Source organism: Antennarius striatus, chromosome 23 (genome assembly GCF_040054535.1).
Source record: "Antennarius striatus isolate MH-2024 chromosome 23, ASM4005453v1, whole genome shotgun sequence".
Taxonomy (NCBI): Eukaryota; Metazoa; Chordata; class Actinopteri; order Lophiiformes; family Antennariidae; genus Antennarius; species Antennarius striatus.
In genome coordinates, this window is record NC_090798.1 from 10899848 (window position 1) to 10922463 (window position 22616).

At 48.6% G+C, this 22616-nt stretch overlaps 1 protein-coding gene across 2 annotated transcripts; it reads left to right on the forward strand.

Moving 5' to 3' along the window:
* The first annotated feature begins 2961 nt into the window (after positions 1-2961).
* Positions 2962-21946, forward strand: LOC137590870 (ATP-dependent RNA helicase DHX15-like). 2 transcript variants are annotated; one of them, XM_068308693.1, is made up of 14 exons: positions 2962-3155; positions 4064-4406; positions 4872-5065; positions 5156-5315; positions 6305-6523; positions 9647-9814; positions 13658-13744; positions 14121-14270; positions 14682-14790; positions 17661-17852; positions 18462-18584; positions 18669-18859; positions 19323-19492; positions 21422-21946. In XM_068308693.1, the coding sequence occupies exons 1-14, from the start codon at positions 3151-3153 to the stop codon at positions 21537-21539; spliced, it is 2229 nt and encodes a 742-aa protein (XP_068164794.1). In that variant the 5' UTR covers positions 2962-3150; the 3' UTR covers positions 21540-21946. The 2 variants fall into 2 exon arrangements, with proteins under 2 accessions (XP_068164794.1, XP_068164793.1); XM_068308692.1 differs by lacking the exon at positions 2962-3155 and adding an exon at positions 3179-3314.
* Positions 21947-22616: the final 670 nt, after the last annotated feature.

The following is a 22616-nucleotide window of genomic DNA, read 5'->3' on the forward strand; positions in this document are numbered from 1 at the left end:
GAGCGGTGGGCGGATTGCCGTGAGCGTTTCTAGCTGATCATCACCGCTCCAGATAAAGTGAGGCCCCGGCACCATCAGCCAACCTGATCCAAAACTAATCTCAGCCCCTTATCTGTGACAGCGGCATCCTCCGCTGGGGAGGGCAAGTAAAGAATGTGCTGCTGGAACCACTCAGGTGTGGGACTGCCTCTATTTGTTCCAAAAAGAGATGGAGGTGGGAATAACGTATGTGAGGGCAGGCCTGTCTTGGCTTTGTATCTATCCGCTACCGCGCCGTGTTTCAGGTGTTGAGATGCGTCGTACCGTATCATATAGACCGCAAATCTTATCACAGCATCAACTTGATTTGTTCTGATCTCTACCCCCCCAGAGCTGTCCTATCCTGGTGTGAAAGGCCAGCCGGGTCAAAGCAATGCTCATTGGCTGTAATAAGTGTGACCGGGTAGGGTTTGACACTCCATCATCCCAAAGGTTTGAGGGATGGAGGTGGACAGGGGCATGTGGAGCCAGCAGTTTCCAGGCCAACCACTCAGCAGGGTTAATTACTGTACCAACCAGACGGCCCTTCCAGTGATGGTCAGTCCCCTTACGATCCACGCTTCAGTCGCTCACCTTGCTTTTTTCTTTCTTTTCTTTTTTTTTTTTACGCTTACCTGAGTTTTATCATGCAGCGCTACTGAGACACCCAGCAGAACCCTGCAGGTTCGCTCCCCCGGCGCTCGTTTCGAGGAGTGTAACTTTCTGCTCCGTTGCTGACAAGACTGTTATTATCTGAGATAATGGAGGAGAGAAGAGAGAAAAAAAAAAAAACCAGGCAAAATATGCCAGTCATCTCTCTCCTGCTGGTTTCATGTGGAGTTAATAATTGTAATGTATCACAGATATGATATGCATAACCGCATCATTTCCTTGGTTTGCTCTTTCGTACGAATTCACTATATCTGCAGTTACCGCGTGCGTTTGTCTCGTCACTCCGGCTGTCAGAGATGAATATGTTATCCACAGCTGCAGGTTGGCAAATTGCATCAGTCTGAATTTGTACCGAAGGCACACGGGAGATGGGATTTCCACAGATTTACAAGCAGAGGTATTCATTTTCCTGCACGGCATCGCGTGAGATTGAGATGCCGCCCTCCCACTTAGCCCGGTGGGCGGACTCCCCCCATTCCAAGTCGAGGTGCTAAGCTACCTGGCTGCAGGTTGTTGCCTTAAATTTACAGGCAAGACAGTGATTTTTATTATATATTCTCATCAGAAAAGCAAATTGGACTCCCCAAAAAGTCCAAATTTTTCCTTTCTGAGTAACGTCAGACTTGCTCATCTCTATTCATGTAGCAGATGTTGGGCCAGCGTGACATCCGCTGCCGAGGGTATCAGGACTCTTCCAAACTTGTCGTAGACTTTGGATCAAATTTGAAACTATCTTGTTTGCTATTCCGTGAAATTTGGGACGTTCTGGAAATTGATAGACGAAAATTTTTGTCTGCATCATATAATCGTCAATGAAACTTGACTTCACGCTCATGCGGGAATCTTAAAATCACTTTGGCAACATATCAAGTTAAGAGAATTGCGAGTTGATTTTTTTTTTGTGTCGTAGGCGATAGCAAACGTTACGACTGTGGTCATGGTAAAAGACACCTCAGAGACAGTCTTCTATTAACCTAAGCTCAGTGAGTTTCATGCAAGAAACGCTAATGGCCGCTAGAGTCCGACCCGGGGGACCGCTTAACCTTCAGACTCTTTGGACCTGTAATCCAGTCAGCGCTCCAGTAACTTTAGTATGATAGGGGCATAAAAACAAACCCTCCAGATCCTATTTTCCCCTCCTGGACATTTGTAGTTTATTAACATCTTTTCGCCTAGTTCGTGTCCACTTCTTCAAAAGCGAAGACATTAGCCTCCGGGTTTCACACTCTCACCAACGGCTCTGCTCAGCAGTTATGTTTGCCAGAGCTATTTCATACACAATTTGACTGCTACTTAATAGTCTGTGAAAGAGAGACAGGGCGAATGGTGGAAAATCCCCAGTATTTTAAATGATCTCTTAATATGATACCATTATGACTTTGTTGTAACGTTGACTTCCCCTCAACCATCACCATCAATCCACCAGCTATAAGCAATGAGCCGTTTGCCATTATGCAGCTTGTTAGCAATGTCCAGTCTGCGCAATTACCTGTGTCGATGGCATGATTGTCTTCGCTTAAAGATTATTCATCACTTTATAATTGTGGAGGATGAAAAAGGGATTCGGGATATTCTAACAGAGGCCAGAAGTCCAATTTTTATGTTCATCACTTTTCCTTGCAGGCAGACTAGAGCGTTTTCGCAGAGCAACTTTCCTACTGATGCGTTTCCTGTTTCTTCTGGGGGGAAATCTTTAAAAAGTGCACATAAGACGACACAACATTGAAATCAGAAACTGTAAATTTGTCTTTTTCTTTAAACAGGAATTTCTTTATTATTATTATTTTTTTTTTTCTTTTTAGCAGTGTAGTTCTTTAAGATGAAGGCAGGAATGCATCATCAGGATTTAATTGAAGCATTTCCTGTTATCTATTGAATAAATTTAATGTTTTTTTTCCCCCTCTGATCCTCCATATTTGACATAGATCTGATTTAGGATGACACGTGACCCCAAAATCATTGTTGGAAAAAATGGGAAAAATTGGTGGTGAAAAATTTGCAAAAAATTTGCTTAAAAAAAACAAGTTTTGGGGGTAAAGCATCAAGTTAAAGAAGACACAGAATTATTATAATCTATTAATCTAAATAAATAAATAAATAAATATAAATATAACTATATATAAATATATAAATATAACTATATATATATATATATATATATATATATATATTTATTTATATATATACATATATATATATATATTGGTGGGAAGGGGGCGTGGCCAAAGCATCTCCCCCTCCTCTCCCGCGTGCCGCGGAGCTCTCCCATCCGGTCCCGACCTGGAGACGGGGCGCGCATCCCTGACCCGCCGCCTCCATCCCCGCACACGTAGCTTCCATGACCGGCGTCTGGTCCCGAACTTAGCCCCGCTGGTCGTCCGCTCCTCCGCGCCCCGTTCCCCGCCGCTCGGACTCACGTTAAACCGCTGCTCTTGGATCGTTTCGTGAAGAATAATAAAGATGAGGTAAGAGCTTCCGGTCGCCATTTTAGCGGTATTTAGCGGTTCGTGCGGACCGCAGAGAACCGCAGCGTTAGCCGAGCGCAGCTCCGTAAGGATGTCGAAGCGACATCGGTTAGATTTAGGTGAAGACTACTCCTCCGTGAAAAGGAGATCCTCTGACGGGTGAGTGCAGTTTGAGCTAACCGGAAGCGTTCCGCCATTGTTTTGTTAGCTTCTTTTGCTAGTTTGTTGTTGTGTCGATGCTAGCTCATTATGCTACCAGCGCTAGCTGTTAGTGTGGATTCTAACAGCTCCGCTGTGTTTATGTAGCTCTCAGCTTTGTGCTCTTTTACCTTTAGTAGCTGTTTTACTACAGGTAAAAGAGCTAATAAAGGTTAGCTAAATTAGCTAAGATACAGGTCCGGCGTTAGCTTGTGCCTACATGCTAGCTAGTTAGCTCACGCTGTGTTTCAGGATGTTTCTCTGCTCGATCAGACAGAAAACACGAACTGTGATACAACGCGGACGCGCTGGTGTGAGGTTTGTGTTTTTATGATGTGTGGGTCTGAATAAACGAAGAAGAAAAGCAGTTTTGAAACGTCCTACTGGAGTCCTAGCTAGGCTAATGCTAGCGTCCTGTGGCTTAACGTCCTGTGTGACGTCACTGCTGTGGGTCAGCTAACGCTAATGTGACCCCTGGTTGACACGACACCTCATGTCACATCCAATTAAAGTCATCGGGTGGGTTCAGGGTCACTGCTCCGGATGTGACGTCACTGATATGCTCATCACGTGATCAATAAGTTTAGTAAATGTTCAGAAATGACAGCAAAGCATCGTCTGTCTGTCTCTCTGTCTCTCACACACGTAACCTGGAATCTTAGAAGCAACCTTATCATGTGATTTAACACCTATCCCCCCCCCCCCATCAGGCGTGATCGCGACCGAGACAGACACCGTGATGAACGGCCGAGGGACCGGGACCGGGATGGAAACAGAGACCGGGATCGAGACCGGGATCGGGACAGAGTTGTGAAGCCACTCGTGGTGCCTGGGGTCCCGGCGGCAGGTGGGGGGTTCTTCATGAAGCAGAACCCCATCCAGCAGCAGATCAACCCCTTCACCAACCTGCCCCACACGCCGCGTTACTACGAGATCCTGAGGAAGCGTCTGCAGCTGCCCGTGTGGGAGTACAAGGAGAGCTTCAACGACATCCTGATGCGCAACCAGTCCTTTGTGCTGGTGGGGGAGACAGGCTCTGGAAAGACCACACAGGTAGAGAGAAACCCCTCAAAAACCAAAAATAAAAACACAAGTGTTTGTGTTAATTCATACATAATGTTTGAATTGATCCCTCTATTAATCCCGAATACATACTTTATTATATTCACAGAAATTTGAGGCTAAAATGTGACTTTCAGGCTTGTAATCGGTTTAATAATCAAACCCAGACGCTGCCTTTTCACTCCATTCTCTGTCGAGATTTTTTCACACTGGTTGCTAATTTTTTCACATTCTTGAAAGCGTTGGGGTGATTTTTTTATTTTTATTTTTTTAAACTTACAAACAGGGAAATTTTGACATTGCTGGTTCAGCCTTTTGCGTCCCGTTGAAATCAACATCACCATTTTCCAAACGCTTCACAAATCAAGTGGTGTAATCTGGTCCGTGCATTTCCGCCTTGAATATTTGCTTTCAGTTTGAATTCTTTCTCCACATCTTCCCAACCCGTTCGTCCAGATCCCTCAGTGGTGTGTGGACATGGTGCGCTCCACGCCGGGCCCGAAGAGAGCGGTGGCCTGCACCCAGCCCAGGAGGGTGGCGGCCATGAGCGTGGCTCAGCGGGTCGCCGACGAGATGGACGTGATGCTGGGCCAGGAGGTGGGATATTCCATCAGGTTCGAGGACTGCAGCTCCGCCAAGACGGTGCTCAAGTAAGACGGCTGCGTTTCCCGGCAGCTTTTTTTTTTTCCCACTTCAAGTTATCGATCTGTTGAAAACGCCTGTCTCTCACGCGCGTGCAGGTACATGACGGACGGGATGCTGCTGCGGGAAGCCATGAACGACCCCCTCCTGGAGCGCTACGGCGTCATCATCCTGGACGAGGCGCACGAGCGCACGCTGGCCACCGACATCCTCATGGGGGTCCTGAAGGAGGTGGTCCGACAGCGGCAGGACCTCAAGGTGGGTGCAGGTGGAAGATTTCAACGTCTCGTTTCACACGAGGCGGGATTTAAGTTCCTTAAATCTTTCTGTGACTTAATTTATGCTGGAAAACCTCACTTTTATTTTGTCTCGTCTCCACGCTCGGAGTTGGAAGCCTCACTGACAGGAGTCTGATTTGTACCCACGGAAATGTCCCACCTAATGCTGACAAAACAGCGTTAAAGCCCTAAATATTCCTTCCCCCAGGACGTAGTCGGTGACAGCCGTTGTAAATGTCCCTCCTCTGTCATCCCTCCCCTTTGTCACATTCTCCCCTGACAGCACCCCCCCCCCCCCCCCGCCTGACAGCCGAGGATCTGCCCAGAAAAAGACAAAATGTCTCTGTTCCACTCAATAATTCACATCTATTCTGAACCGAAGCAGCGGTTGAGAATATTTTTTCTTTTTTGGGAGTGGGGGGGGGTACACACGCAGTCGGCGCACCTGACATCGCTCCCATAAAGCATCTGGATAATGACGGGTTGTTTGTCGGCGCGGAATCAAAGGTTAGATTGTCGTTGGCAGACTGTTAAATGATCTGGGATATTGGGAATGATGATCCACCCACACCCCTTCATCCTCACACCCCCCCACCACCACCACCACCACTACCCCCCACCCTTTGTGAAAGTCTAATTCCCCTTGATTAAGAGCAATTATGATGTTTTGCCGAGCGTAAAGTAAAAAAGCGAAGACAGTGGCTCCAGAAAATGTTTTGAGATGGGAAACGGGAGACGCGTCTCCCATCGGAATCCTAATGCGCTCTGGGTAATGGCTCTCGAGGGAACATCAGGGGGGAGCGTCGACGCGCCGTGAAGGTCGCTGTCTCTGAGTTTCAGTTTACCGCTGACCGTTACCTCCGAACGTATCGCGTCCCTCCACCCGAGATCAGGGATGTTTCCTCCTCAAACATCATTTCCTGTCATTTCCTCATCGTTTCCTGTCCTCCCTCATCTTCCTCCGTCCAGGTCATCGTCATGAGCGCCACGCTCGACGCCGGGAAGTTCCAGGTGTACTTCGACAGCTGCCCTCTCCTCACCATCCCGGGACGCACGCACCCGGTGGAGATCTTCTACACGCCGGAGCCGGAGCGCGACTACCTGGAGGCGGCCATCCGCACCGTGATCCAGATCCACATGTGTGAGGAAGGGGAGGGCGACGTCCTGCTCTTCCTCACCGGACAGGAGGTGAGGAAAGACTCTAATCGCACCGGTGCGCTTCGCAATTCATTCCAATAAAAGATTTATGTTATATCCCATAATAGTCCTACGTCAGCATGTGTTTCAGTTCATCTGAGAAGCCAAACATCTCTAATAATGTTGTTTTTGTTGAGATTTTTTTTGCACGACGGCGTGCGTATCTGTTCACACCCGTCGGTTGCGCGCACACACCCCTGCTCGTCTGCAGGTGCATGATGGGAATGATTAATCCCCCCCGACGGGCTGACGTTAATGTGAGGCCGACGATTTTGGGAACCACCAGGATTCGCACGGCGAAGAGGAAAAATAGCAGTGACCCAGATTCTGCCCTTTCCACAGACCTCAGAAATTAAATCATTTATTATTTTTTTTCTCCCACCTCCCACCCCCCCATCGCTGCAAATGTGCTCTACTGATGTGTAATGGGTGGGGGCAGGACTCACGCCCAAACATGATGAATTTGGTCACGGCGGGGTGGACACGCACACACACGACGACAAATGTTTCAACGTCTCGATCGTCCGAGCCGCCGCGCCGCCGTTAATATATTTTATTTATTTCTCTCCCCGGTCCCCCCCCCCCCCCGTCTTAGCAACCTGACAAAATGTTGTGGGAGGTGCGATTGATTGTGTTTGTAATGGAGAATGTAGGCGGCGTCCGAACGCCAGGAGAAGAACAGCAGGTATTATGGATGTAAGTTTAAAAATCAATACAAATATGTGACGATTCAAATCAGTCGGGATGAGAAATGAGTGGCGATGCCCGGGTTCACCAGCAGAGGGCGCCATCAATTTCTGGCTTCACTTTGTGGACATGAGATGTTTAGTTTTTTTTGTATGTTTTATTCATTAAATTAAAACTGATTTAATTTTATTTGCGTTTCTAAGATTTTTATTTTTATTTTTTTTGCAGTTTTACCCTCAGAATTAAAAATTTTCTTGTCGAGAAATAATTTAGTAAATGTTTTGCTCTGGAATAATCTGGGGGGGGGGGTGGGGGGGTGGGGGATTGCATCTGGAATCGTACGGGATCTGTAATTATTCGCCGTCGGGCGTCGGGTCGACCGAAGCCACCCGCCTGCTTCAGCATCCGTTTGCCGAAGTGAGATCAATACGTAGCTTGTTACAAAGGGGATGAAGTTGTTTGTGTGTGTGTGTGTGTGTTGGGGGGGGCGTGCGGCGTTTGAAGCGTCTCCTCTGAGATCTGGTGATTGATTTTACACTTAGCGGCGTCTCCGGCTGCTCACATGTCCGGAAACGCTAATAGAATGTTGAAATGTTCTGGAAACGCGTGCGATCGTGATCGTCGCAGGAAAACGTGTTGATTTCTGTTGCTGCCCCCACCCCCACCCCCAGATCGCTCCCATGTCGAGTTCATTATCACCTCCTCCTAATTGGGTTAAAGAAGTTAATGTGCAGCCGCTCTGGCAGCGATGGGTGTTCAAAGGGGTGCTGCGGCGCACCCCTCCAGCGCTTCTTAACCGGCGCCGGTCTCTCCGCAACTTTGATGTCGACTCGTGATTAGGAGGCAGAAAACCTCGACTCGCCGTATCCGACGCGTTAATTTGTTGCAGACAAAAAGTGGGGTGCGCGGGACCTCCTTCGCCTCGCCTAGTTTTCTCCCTGAGACGTTCCGCTCCCGTAAACAAACGGGGACCGAAGCACCGACTCCAAAACAAGAAAGTGGGAACTTATCACAGCTGTTCAGCTAAGATAAACCCTAATATTTAAGCTCCCCCCTTCAGCGGCGAACATCAAAACACGGGGATTGGCAGGGGGGGTTGTTTGCTAGGCGAGAGCCGCGGCTAAACGTGTCAGATTTTAGCTTGGCTGGGGGATCGTCGCTTCTGGGGGTCGCAGGAGGGGAGCTGGTGGACAGGTTCCCGACTCTGGCCAACTGCCCCCCCCCCCATGTGTGTGTGTGCACACACTCTGTTTAGATATCCCTAAGGGATAGACAGCCAGCTTGCTTCCAGCGTTTTGGCAAAGACGTCCATCTCCCCCCCCCCCCCCCTGCGTGGCAGCTGCTGCATCCAGAGGCTTGATGGGCTATTAATACCCGAGCTAATTTTACCGATCCATTCAGATTTACCGTTTCCCACTTGTCAGTCGGTTGATTAAGAGGCACGCCGCCATCAGCGGGGGTTTGGGCTTAATGTGACGGACAAGTGAACAAACAGGGCTGATAACACCCTCGCCGTCCAGAAAGGACCCAACGAAGCGGGGCTTTCTCATTCGCCGCCGAGATAAATTCGACCGCGGCGCGCTTTCACAAAAAGGAGGAAGTGTGCGAGCGGGTTTTTGGCGTGTTGTTTTGCGTGAAAAGCCGCCACGGAGCCCTTTTTTAGCGTCTGCGAGATGAAGATGGCGGCGTGATTTTTTGGAACTCTGGAGCTGCTGTCAGGCTTGGCTGCGTTTCTCCCGGCGGCCTGCAGGTGGTGCTACAGCACAGGCCGTCGTGGGGGAACGCATGAGGATTAAAATGATCGCTGTTAGTAAATGAAAGAAAATACTTGTTGTGTTGTCGTCTCAGGCTCGCACACGCGTGTTTAGTTAAACATGCGCATAGAGAGGAAAAATACGATCAAACCAGCCTTTCTATGCTAATGAGCACGAGCGGAGGCCGCGTGTGGGATTTGGAGCACACGTTTAGCACATGTAACGACGTATTCCGACCAGCCCTCGCACTCCCCCCGCCCCCGTCGTGCCGCTCAGGTCGTCCGTCTGCCATCCCAGCGGCTCCAGAACGTTCAGCTCCGCTAAACTGATCCGCCGCGATCTGCCGCTGGTTATGCATCGGTGCTGCAGTCTCATCTCACATTCTGCCCTACAATACTACGCCGTGGAATAATGACCCCCCCCCACCACCACCACCACCACCACTCCCGTTTGAGTCCGTCTGGCGTCCGCGTGCCTCCCCATGTTTTCCATGATTGCTGCGTTTGACAACGGAGCCACCGGGCGCCGGGGGCGAAGCCCCGCTGCAGCCCGGGTTTCATTTCCTCCATCAGATGCAGCAGATAGTTAGAACAAATGTACCGGAGGAAGGGAACCACCGATTCCTCCCCCCTCGATTGTTGTTTAATTTAATTTTAATTTTTTTTGTTTGTAGGAAATCGACGAGGCCTGCAAGCGAATCAAGAGAGAGGTCGACGACCTGGGGCCCGAAGGCGGCGACATCAAAATCATCCCGCTGTACTCCACCTTACCGCCGCAGCAGCAGCAACGCATCTTCGAGCCGCCCCCGCCCAATAAACCAAACGGTGCCATCGGAAGGAAGGTATAACTGCCTTGTTGCTATAAGGGGTGGGGGGGGACGAGTGGGTTTGCTGTAGAGGAGCCAGATGGGGAATAAGGTGGGGAAAGGAGCTGGAAGGTAGGGGCTGAAACTTTTTTCCCTTTCTCAGCTTAAGCGCAGGACTGACTCACACAACATATGCTGCCTTTGTCAGCACGAGATTCACCGCTCTAAATTATAACTGGGGTATTACTCACAGCCTCCGCCCCCCCCAGGAAACGACTGCATTCTCCCTCGTTTTTATCTTCCCGCTACATTTTTTTTTCTTGTTTCACAAGGGCAGACCTGGAACCCCGAGAAACGAAGGGGCGCTAACCCGCCATCGCTCGTATCTCAAAGGAGCGGACGAGCCTCTCGTCGGCGCCGACGCGAGACGTACCCGTCTCTTTTTGTCGCGTTCAAACGGGATCGCCGGCGGCGCCACGCTGTTGGCCGAGGATCTGACGGAATATCGTTGTCAGCGAGCGAATGAACAAACACTCACCCCCCCCCTCCCCTAGCATCTGATAGATGATGATGATGATGATATGACTCATCGCTGCACGCGCTCTAATCGAGGCGGATCAGGCTGACGTACGAGCAGCTCGGCTCGCTCCGATCCCACCCGGATGTTTTTGAAATCATAGGATTCCTCGGGGTCAGAGTTCATAAGACGTCTCAAATGGCGATCAGCTGTTCAAATTTAATTCCCACGGTTGCATCTGGCTGGGTTTGAATACGTCATTGCTAAACGCGATGCTACTTGCTAGCATTTGCACGCGGCGCCTGGTTTCCCGGCGTGTTTAGTCGTCGGATTCTGGATCTGAAGTCGCGGCGCCGCTCCTCCCCAAACTGAGCCGAGCGAGGAAAATCGCAGCGACGTCGCCCCATCCAGCCCGAGAGGAAGTAGCCTAAAAGAATCGAGACTCTTCAGCGCCGCCATGCATGCTAATGACCGCATTAAGCAACCCTCAATTAACACGGAGCGCTCGCTTGTCACGGCTCCATTTCTCCGTGAAAGCAACGGGCTTCCGTTTTGGTTTTTTTTTATTCTGTATTTTTTTGTAACCTCCTAACGGTTTTGGAGCCGAGGCAGCGATTGTTTCATTACAAACGCGCCTGGAAAGAGCGTCAACATTTGGAATGCCGCTCGCCGAACCTCACACGCGATCCGTTTTGGGATGTGGGGGGTCGTTCACGCAGCGGGTAACGTGAAAAGACGGGTCCGCGCTAGCCGTAGCGCTCCTCGGGTAATAACTCAGAAATAACACACGGAAGACGACGCTCTGATGGCGTTACTGATGAAGAAGCGTCAACGTCTGCCAGGCGTTTCCAAAAACCGCACAAACATGTATTGCTAGTTTTTTTTTTTGTGTGTGTGGGTTTTTTTTACCCAACATTCCATGCTTTTAAATCCTCGCCTGCCGGTCTTTTATTGGTCAGCCTCTCTCCGCGGTATGGCTAATTGGTTTCCTAAAGATGTGATATCTTCGTACCTTTGGGCCACCGGCAGGCCCCCCTTTCCCACCGCAGAAACCACCCATCGCCCGCGGCGACCGTAAACTTCGAGAATCTTCTTGTGTCTTTTGCTGCAGGATGTTTTGTTTTTTTACTGTATTTTACAATCTGGGATGGTTTTTTTTATTTTTTTTATCATTAATAAGAAAAAGAGAAAGGCGTTGCGTTTTTTTTAAATTTTCCGTTCGCTATGATACCCAAGTCGTTACGTCTTTTTTTAATTTTTTATTTTTTTCAGCCTCATCTGCTGTGAATTCCGTGTCCAGCTTCCGCTCTCTCTTTGTTTTGTTTTTTTGCGTCGTCTCGGGCTGTTCCACACGGGCGCGGCAGTAAAAAAAAAAAAAAACCACGCTTATCGTTTTGTTTGTTCTCATCATCTTTGCCGTGATGCGGCGAGACATCTGCTCCCCCCCCCACCCCCGACATGATTGACATCATTTATAGTTTTATTTAGTTCCGGGAACATCAGGAATCCCGTCATTTTCTTCTTTCCTGTTTTTTTCTTTTTAAATTTTTACACACACAAATAAAAACACGGCTTAAATATAAAATTCTCCCGATTGGTTAACGAGATGACACGCGTCAATCTGCGATGTTGAGCTGAATTTGAAGAAGCCGGAGTTTTAAATCGTTCTCGTTCACGCATGCCCGTCGAGAAAAAAAAAAAGGATGCATCGGTTTGTTTGTTTTTTTTCTGCGCGATTGGACGTCGCTTTCTCCGACGGGGGTCGTAGGTCGTCTGTCCGTCGAAACACGTTTCCTGCGTGGCAGGGGTGAAAGCTCTGTAACCAAACGCTTCAAACATGACCCAGATAAAACACGCAGGATGGTGAGTTCGGTAAAATTTTTTTTTAAAAAAACCTGAGGCGTTCTCAAGCAGAAATCCTCCCTTAAAAGGTGGGATTTTTTTAAAAGTATGTAAGGATTCACGGCTCGGAGACGCATCTGCATCAGCGCCGACTACAGATAAACTGTTTGGGTTTTTTGTTTGCGCTCGGCCTTTTATCACCGCGGCGACCGAGGAAGGAAAATGGCTGCTCCCAAATGACTTCTGGGGGGCCGGCGCGGACGCTGTAGCATGATGAATGTAAAAGGTTTTATTGTCCGGTCTTTAACCGTTATATAAGAGGAGTCGGTCCCAGTCATCCCTCTTCTCCCTCCTCCCCCACTGTTTGTGCTGTACACACACCGACAGCCATACACATACATACACACAGGGTGAAGCCACTTGTTTATTTTTTGACTCTAAATCAGCCGTCGTTTTTTTATCGGATAATTCTGGAAGACGAGTAACGTTCGCTAACGCGGAAAAATTCCGTGTAAGTCCCGTTCCTTCTTACAACCAGTAGAAATGCAGTATTTGAATTGGTCACTGCGTCTTTCCATCTAAACCCCAGTGTGTGTGTGTGTGTGTGTGTGTGTGTGTGTGTGTGTGTGTGTGGGGGGGGGGGTCATCTGTGAATTTCGTCGCGCAAATTTGTTCACAGCAGAGCAAAAACAGCGAAGTCTAAACACAGATGAATCTAAACGGCTTAGATCGCTCAAACTGAAAAGTCGCCCCGACGGTTTTTTGTTTGCCTCCTGTCGGGGGAGACAAAAAGCTTTCGGAGGATCCGACTTGGCGTTGCGCGCAGCCAGAGCCAATCGAGGACAAACGAGACTCGCAAAAGCTCGCACGTCCGCCTGTATTTGCGTGTTTTTGCCGTGTAAATTTTTTTTCCCCCCGACAAACCCTCGTGGAGTTCTCAGACCGCCGCAGAGATCCGACCGCCTCGTCTTGTTTCCTGCGAGTCTCTGGAAGGACTTTGCAGGAAAGGGGAACTGACATGGCAATAAACACCAGCAGCATGGCGATGACATTTGGTCGGCGCGCCGGCGACCTCACACACACATAACACAAAAAGGCCAGAGTTAATGCGTTTAGATGGGACGCTGAGCTCCGAGCCAGCTCATCGGACTTGATTGCAGGAGTTGCGGTACTCCCCCTGTTGGGTTGCATTAGCCGGCGCGCGAGCGCCAAAGCGACAGCTCGACAAGCTCCTTCGGTCAACCGACGTGCGTCAGGGAATAGATTTCAAGTTAAAGCGAAGCTGATATCTGCTCTTGTTTGTCTCTGCTCCGACCGGGGCGTCAAGACTTTCCTGTTTCAGCAGGAGAGCCCCAAACTTTCTTCGATTCATCAGAAGAAACCTTGAGTTTCCTGAATTGTAAACGCTTTGCTGAAGAACTTTGGTGTCGGTGTGAAACCATTCATCTGAGTTCTTATTGGTTCTCTCACCCAAACAAACCGGATCGCTTCTTAACCCCGCCTCTTCCCTTTTTCCGCAGGTCGTCGTGTCGACAAACATCGCCGAGACGTCCCTGACCATCGATGGCGTGGTGTTTGTAATCGATCCCGGATTTGCAAAGCAAAAGGTTAGCCCCCCCTCCCTCCCTCCCGTGCTCTCCCACCAATCTTTATCTGAGGATCTCCAGACAAACACAGCGGTGTGCGACTGACAGCGGCAAAGATGGAAAAGCCAGTTATTTATTCCCCTGACATTTCTGCAGCCTGCAGCCAAGTCATGCACGCGGCCAAACAAGATTATATATATATATATATATATATATATGCTGTATGGTGGAGCGCGTGTGTGTGTGCATTGCACGCCTTTTTTAGTCCCTTAGCATGTGTTTGTGGGCGTTAGCATGTGTGCTATATCAGCTTATTATCTCAACTGCAACAAATCTGCACCCGGGTCGTTGGAGCTTTTAATTTATTTCCCCTTCGCGGCCCCCCCCCCCCCTTCAGGTGTATAACCCTCGTATCCGAGTGGAATCCCTCCTGGTTACAGCCATCAGTAAGGCCTCGGCCCAGCAGAGGGCGGGGCGAGCCGGACGGACACGCCCGGGGAAGTGTTTCCGCCTCTACACGGAGAAAGCTTACAAGACGGAAATGCAGGTAAGAAACGGATAAACCCGAAAATGTTTGGACATCCTGGGTTTGTCCCAGAATCTTTTGGGCCCTTCAGTTCCCTAGAACCGTACCAGACTATCCTCGACACTTTGACCTCATCGATTCCCAGTTCATCTGAATTATAATGCCCCAGCTCGACGCGAAAACCACATCGCTTCCACCCCTCCTAACCCGATCTGACAGAACAAACCCAACGTGACAAATGGATCTGTGTCGCTGAGGGGCAAAGGGAGTCTTTTTTTTAAAGCAAGTTAAGTTCCCCTTTAAACGCCCCGAGACGCTTGGCTTTTGTTCAAACCCACATGTAAGCGATGCACGAGGAGATAAAAAAAGAGAAATCACCCTGAATAATTCATTTGGAATGTTTTTGGTTCCTCTTTTATCCGACCGACGCAGGACAACACGTATCCAGAGATTCTGAGGTCCAATCTGGGGTCTGTGGTGCTGCAGCTGAAGAAACTGGGGATTGACGACCTGGTGCACTTCGACTTCATGGACCCCCCAGGTCAGTACCAGTGCTCTGTGTTGGTGATTGTGTTAATGCAGTGTGAAGTTGCTGGTGTTGCTGATCAGGGGTTTTAACAAACAATCTGGGACACGTCTTCCAAACTGACCCCAGTTCATCATTTGGCTCCTGAAGCCGGGGCAGTTGGGAGCAGTTAGCGACTTCAACAAGTTCCTCAGTGAACTGAGAGTTCAGACGGGAGCAGATGGACGACGTCAGAGGGAAACGCGGGACGTGTTTTCCATTCATATCCAGCTCCATCGAGTAAACGGGAAGAAAATCCCAACGTTCTGTCGTGAAGTCTGAACGCTGGCTGTCTGCTGCTAAACGATCGGCGGATGTCACGATCAGGGCTTCAAATGTGTCATATTGTGATGCTCTGATGATGGAGATGATGGTTTTTCCACGGCGCTCTGTGTCTCGGGACAAATGTTGTCACAGACGGCTGTGAAGTCTTGGTTTAGCTGAACCGCCGTCGCTTCATGTACCGTCTCCAGATTTTGTCTCGACTTGGTCTCTCAAACTTGCAGAATCCTCCCGGAGAGCCGTGGTCCGTTTCCAGGAAGACCACCGTTCCTCTCCTGAACTCTCCCCCCGCCCCCGCCCCCACCCCGTTCTCACCATAATATAGTTTTCATCTCACCTCGGAGATTAAACCCATCTCTCCCCGTCCACTGTGGCAAACGCCATCTTGAGAATGAAATTGGTTACATCAATAGCGCCGCTATCACCTTAGCGATTGCCTTCCTTTTATATTCCTCCAGTGAAACGTGACTGACCTCCGCCGCCACCCCCACATTTCTCACAAAACGCAAAGGACGGGGGTGGGGGGGGTGTCAACATGCGAGATTGCCCAGGTCTAACTGGGAAGACTGGGAGGGTGGTTACCCTTATTATTACCCTTATTATTTATACGATCCGCTCATGAGAGAGGGTTCCCGCTAACTAGCTCCTGAGAAAGCAGCGAATGAAACCTGAATATTCTTCATTCCTGGAGAGGAGGAGTTAATTTTGTTCAGCTTCACCAACGGTCGGCTAGTTCAAGAAGTAATGGATCTGAACGGTCTGTTTGTGTTTGTTTATTCAGCCCTTCTGAGTGCATTTAAACTCTTTTAATTCCCTCAACCCAAACCCCGTTTGGTCTTTGGCGTTAACCGTTTTAATCTAAGTTCAATGAATCCAATTCTAAGAGCAGTTAGAGTTTGGGGTATTTTCTCCTTGGTGATCAACTATCCGCCCCAGAAGCCGGCGCCTTTTTCTCAATTCCTCCACGCCTTAACGGGGTTCCTCGATTTCCTTCTACTGTGAAACCCCCCCCCCCCTAGTTCATTTCTCTCTTAGCTTTGGCAGCGAGAGCCAGCCCAACCAAATGGAAAAAACCCAAAAGAAATTAGTAGCGATCCACGCGAGGACCCGGCCGGGTGGGATTCATTTGCCTGGTGACATTTCCAAAGAAGTAGCTTTTGGAAGCCAATGTGGTTTTAATGTACCTTTAGCCTTTTGTCCCATTGATCCGGCCCCCGTGGTTAATATATCGGATTCATGTGTGTTGAGGCAGTCGATACGTACGTTCTGATGAGCTACGTTGTGTATAGATTGGATTTTTCACACTGGTTCATCATGCTAGCAGGATGGAAATCTGATTTTCACCTTTTTGTTTATCCCCACCAGAAGCCGTTGGTGTGGTTTGTCATGTAGCTGATATTCACTCTAAAATCAAAATAGGGTTGATGCCCCAAATCAATATTTGTTAATCATAAAAAAACAAAACAAAACGCCACCTTGCTGTTTGAAATTGACTTTTTTGAACGGGAACCCCAGCCAGCGTTCGAAGTTAACATGCAACTGGTCATGAAGGTCTGGTCCTCAGAGGTCAAAGGTCAATAATTGCATTTGGGGGGAAAACAAGCTTTCCATCAATCGGTGGAAGCCGTTCCTGTTGAGACATTAAGTAGAAAGTTCCCTTGTTTGCACCGGTTGAAGAGAAATATTCGGCGATGATTCCTTTTTCTTTTGCCCGTCGCACGCCGAAGACCAACTGGGTTCGACTCGCCTTGTTCCCGTCCCGTCTGGGGCGTTGTGTTGGGGTAAGAAGTCCTGAGAGACTATCTAGACCTCCTGGAGAAGGTGGGTGGCAGGTTTTGGTCACACGTGAGCAAGTTTAGGAGTCGTTGTGGGCCGTTAAGACTATGAATGTGTTGCCTACCTACCCAACCACATAGGCAAGTGTGTGGTCCTTGCAGGCCGAAGACCTCCTGAGTTCGACTCTCTTCGTTCCCGCCCTGTCTGAGGTGTTCCGTTGGGGTAAGAGCTCCTGAAAGACTATCTAGTCCTTCTGGAGAAGTTGGGTGGCACGTTCGGTCACAAGTTTGGGAGTCATTTTGGGCCGTTAAGACTATGAATTTGTTGCTTACCTACCAGACCACGTGGGTCACCGGAACCACCCCCTTTGAGAGACGCATTCAAACCAGCTGCTGATTTTGAGGTGGTGCTTTGTGGTTCTGACATGAAGAAGACACTCGGGTCTATTCATATGAAGGAAGGAAAGGTTTTTAAGGATGCTTCTTCTGGACGTCTTCGATCCACCATCAAAAACATGTAGTGACACAAACCTGGTTTAAGAGATGATCAATAATAGCCATTTATGTCCCTGGAATCAGATCATTTATGGTGATTTTATAGAAAGAACTTCCTCAGACACCTGAATTTTAGTCTTTGAGTTTCAATCAGTTGGGGAACAGGTGTGAGACAGGCCTCCAGATTGTTTTGTTGTAGTGACACAATGATTCCTCCATCTCTCTCATCTGTGCATGTTTGGCTGTGGGCATTGGAACATTATTACACCCCCTCATCTCCGTCTCCATCTCCAGCCCCAGAGACTCTGATGCGAGCCCTGGAGTTGCTGAACTACCTGGCAGCGCTCAACGATGACGGCGACCTGACGGAGTTGGGTTCCATGATGGCCGAGTTCCCCTTGGACCCCCAGCTGGCCAAGATGGTCATCGCCAGCTGCGACTTCAACTGCTCCAACGAGATCCTCTCCATCACTGCCATGCTGTCAGGTAACGCCCGAGGCCGGCCTCCTGCGGGGGGTGGGTGGGTGGGGGGGGGGCTGAGCCGTTTCCTGTTATCTTTTCCTGGGGTTCATGAGATTTCAGGGAATACCGATCAGTGTTTCCACCCTTTTTTTACTTTCCCGTTTTCTTGTCTCTACGTTAAAAAAACTTAACGTTAGTTGAAGCAGAGGGGGGGTTGGGGAAACAGTGGTGTCAGTTGGGTGGGGGGTGGGGGGTGGGGTTAACTAGCTGTTTGGACGCAGCGTTCTGGGAAGGCGTTTGTTTTTTTCCCTGCCACGTTCGTCAGAGCGAGCGGCGAAAATTTGCTCCCGACAAACAGTACCGCCGTGTTGGATTTGACGTTTAGCGTTTATTACGGAGTCTGCAGGGTACACCCCTCGTATACCACCACCATGAACTGTGACGTCTGTTTACTATGTCATACATCAAGCCACCCCCCCACCCCCTCCCACTGTAAACACTTGGCAGAGCAGTGTGTGCCCTGTGAAGTGCTCTGGGCCTCCGTTTGAGCCGAGGCCTCTGTTTCTCTCTGCGGGATTTGCTGAACTTATCCCTGTGGGCGGCTGTGTTGGGGCCCATACCAACCTTGTTTAGTCCCGCAGTGCTTCGTCCGACCCACCGAGGCTAAGAAGGTGGCCGACGAGTCCAAGATGCGCTTCGCCCACATCGACGGCGACCACCTGACGCTGCTCAACGTCTACCACGCGTTCAAGCAAAGTGAGCCACCGCCTACCTTCCCCTTCGCCCGTACCTACGCGGTTTTACCTGGTTTTAAACCCCGCCTCCTTCGTCCCGCCACAGACAACGACTCCACCCAGTGGTGCTACGACAACTTCGTCAACTACCGCTCGCTGATGTCGGCGGACAACGTGCGCCAGCAGCTGTCCAGGATCATGGACCGCTTCAACCTGCCGCGGCGGAGCACCGAGTTCAGCAGCAGGGACTACTACACCAACATCCGCCGGGCGCTGGTCACCGGCTTCTTCATGCAGGTCGGTCACATCGGTTTGGAGGGGGGGGGTTACTGTATGTTGAATTTCATTACGTAAAAGGACTGGTGTCACACAGACACGCAAAACACGCAGGACAATTCTTGTGAATTCACCCAAATGAAACAAATTACACCTCACAGGAAGTCGTTTTTGACAAGTTGAATTAAGGTGTTAATCTGGGAATATTTGTCAACATTAACCTTTATCTTGTTGATGAATTTGGAGCCCATGTTGGGCTTTTTTTTTTTTTTTAACAGGATTCAGGTTCATGTCTTTGTTCTTTATTGAGAGCGATTGCCTTCGTTAATCCAAACAGCCGCTGCAGCTTCACCTTCCACTTCCACTTTCTCGCCGTCTTGCTTTGGGATCATAAAATGAGATTTTAATCCGACTATTGCATCTCTGCTCTGGATCCGAGTCGGATTCCTGCATTGACCCTCTTCTTCCTCTGCGACGCCAACAGATCGCCCACCTGGAGCGCACCGGCCACTACCTGACGGCGAAGGACAACCAGGTGGTGCAGCTGCACCCGTCCACGGTGCTGGACCACAAGCCGGAGTGGGTGCTCTACAACGAGTTCGTCCTCACCACCAAAAACTACATCCGCACCTGCACCGACATCAAACCCGAGTGGTAAGCCGTCCCTTTTTGAAAGATTTTTTTAAACAGTATTTTCCGCACTATAAGGCACACTGGACTATAAGGCGCACCCTCAATAATTTGTTTGTTTTATAATGTATTTCATATATAAGGCGCACCGGATTATAAGGCGCACACAATAAAAAATAAAAAGTATGTGATTAACTGCAGCGGCTGTAGTTGCGCATATTAACATATCAACACGCATATTAAAAAACCTGACATTAAAAACTGGTTAAATTCATTACGAGTGGAGTCAGTGCGAACAGAGCGGATTATTTCCTGATCTGAAGTTCGAAGCAGATATTTAAGCTCCGACGTTCGTCTTCGTTTATTAATTAAATATTGTTTCGATCGATCGGTAGTCCAGTTGGAGGTGAGGTGCAGCTCTTTGCTGCTGTGTGTCCTAAACAATGTTTTAACTAGTTTTTAATGTCAGAATGCTAATTTATTGGCAAATATGACAATGTTTTACTCCTAGAACTGACTTTAACGTTGGTGTCTCACCGCCGTGAATCTCACCGCACGTCGCCGCAGACAGAATACACTAGCCTGAATGCGCCCCTCCGCTGCCCGTCCAGAGCTATCAACTACATTTGTAAATCAATGCAGCACACCCGTTGGCACCTTTGTCTAGCAGTGACTGCTCTTGAAATTTCATAAAAGGCTGGAAGTTCATCTTTGAGGGTCTTTCCTTCACCTTTATGCCAGTTTCTCCATGTGTTTCCACAGACTAATAGAATGGACCGTCACTAGATTCCAGATGACAGCACAATGGCATTTTTCAGACCAATTCAGTTTAAAGTGGGTTATTTCTGACGCCAAATAGTTAGTAAATACTGAGATCAGTCAGTCAGTCAAACTTTATTAATAGAATCATTGAAAGTTCCTTATGTTTTGCTACATAACCAGCGGTGCTCCTACAGTCTGCTCTACCGTGTGAGATCAGCTCAGTCAGAACCGGGACTTCAGTGACGCCCCTTGACTACCGTTGTTAGGGGGCGTGGGCCCGAGTGCCTTGTGAGGGGGCGCCTCTGGTGGTGGAGTGCGGCATGACTGGCGGCCAGACTGCCGGCTTTTTTTCAGCGATCATGTTTTTAACCAATATTAATATGAATATTAATCCATATATAAGACGCACCGGATTATAAGGCGCACTACGGGATTATGAGAAAATTTTAGGTGCGCCTTATAGTGCGTAAAATATGGTACATTTAAAAAAAAAAAGGTTTTCTCACAAATGCAAAGTAATTAATTTCTTTTACATGAATACCCAGGATTTCCACACGCAGCCACTTCCTGTCTGTTAGTTTAAAAACTTTCTTCTCGCTATAAAAAGCTTCAGAGAGCCATTTTTCTTTTTAATTGCTTTCGTCTGTTCGTGTGCGTCCACACATCTCCACTGCTCTTTTTGTGAGAGGCAATCTTATTATGTAGCCAATAGATTTTATTCTGCTGAAATGAGCTACAAATCCCACACCGTTCACTCACGGTGAATATAAATACTTTAATGGTGCGACTCTCACCAGCGGCGTTTGACGCGTGTCAACACCCACACCTGTCGGGGTTTTTTTTTTTTTTTTTTTTTTAAAACCCTACACACTTTTTTTTAATGTCGGGATGAAACGTCGTCTTGTTTCATACAGGAGCCTCGAGCGGCAACACGAGTCCATGTGGACGCCGCCGTCACGCCACGAGAGCCTCAAACGCCTCCCACAACGACTTGTTTACAGGAAAGAAGCGCATAAATGTTAAATATCATCAGGAAAGATGTGAAACGTTGGTCGGAATACGGAATCGGATCACGTTGAACTCCGATTTTAGGGTCGATTGGGGTTAGAAAGAGGAGCTATTCAAGGTTAATGATGGAATATGGAGCAGATAAGAGTTTCTTTCTAATGTTTTTCTTACTTTCTTTCCCAGGCTGGTGAAAATTGCCCCCCAGTATTATGAGATGAGCAACTTCCCCCAGTGCGAAGCGAAGAGACAGCTGGAGCGAATCATCGCAAAACTCTCATCCAAGGAATACACTCAGTATTGAGAGTCTGCGCTCGGCGCCACACCCTCCCCACCCAGGACTCCGAACGACTCCTCCAACAACCTCGTGCTGAAGTCGACTGTTTGCCTCACATTTAATGTATTTCATGATTCATGACTTTAGTTCCCTGCTAGGGATACTGTTTTTTTTGTTTGTTTTTTTTAATCTATGAAGGTGAAGCACTGCTATCGTCAAACGACTCCTCATTAACCCTGTAAATTTAACATTCCACGTACGAAGTCAAGTCTGTGGATTCTTTTGACGTTTTCGCGCCGAGAAGCGCGGCTCTTGAAATGTAATTTATGCTGTATTTTGATGCAGTCATACTGTTTTGTTCATTTGTCGTGGCGATCTTAAGAGAGGCACTCTTCAACTGAATAAAAACGACTTTGTAAGAAAACATTTCTTCCGCCGGCGGCGTTAAAATTGCGGGATAATCTTTTGCACAAACTTTTCCCTTAACCCTTTCCCTCGCGCCGCGAACGCGCAAACCGGGTGATCTCGTTCCTGACCTGCCAAATCCAGCTTGTTTCCTGGCTCTTCGGGGAAGTTAAATCTTCTTACTGGGATATTGATAGCTTCAGAAACAGTTGGAGTGAGAGGGAATGTTAATTACAAATGTTTCGGAACAAGATCAGTGTGAAATCCCTGCTGCGCAGGAGCCTGTTCTGGCTCCGCTCCTCTTTGTCGGCGCCTCTTCAGCGTCGAGTCTGCAGCTGGAGGTAGCAGGAATTCTGAGCGCCGTGGCGATATTTAGAAAAAAAAAAATCAACAATGGAGTTGGGGACATCGTCAGGTTAACCCCGATATAAAGCGTCACGTCTGAGAACCTCGAGCCGAAGAGAAAGTTGTTCGAGTTCTGTCAACTTTCTTGGAGAGCTTTGTGCCTCTCATTCAGTGGGTCAACAACTTGAACGATGCAAGCTGTCTGCAAGTGTTGGAGCGTGAAGTTCTCAAAGATCACAGCGTTCTGTGTGTTCGTTTGTGTGTGTGTGTGTGTGTGTGTGTGTGTGTGTGTGTGTGTGTGTGTGTTTGTTAACCATATTATCAAACTGTTTGGAAGCCATAAAACTCATCCAA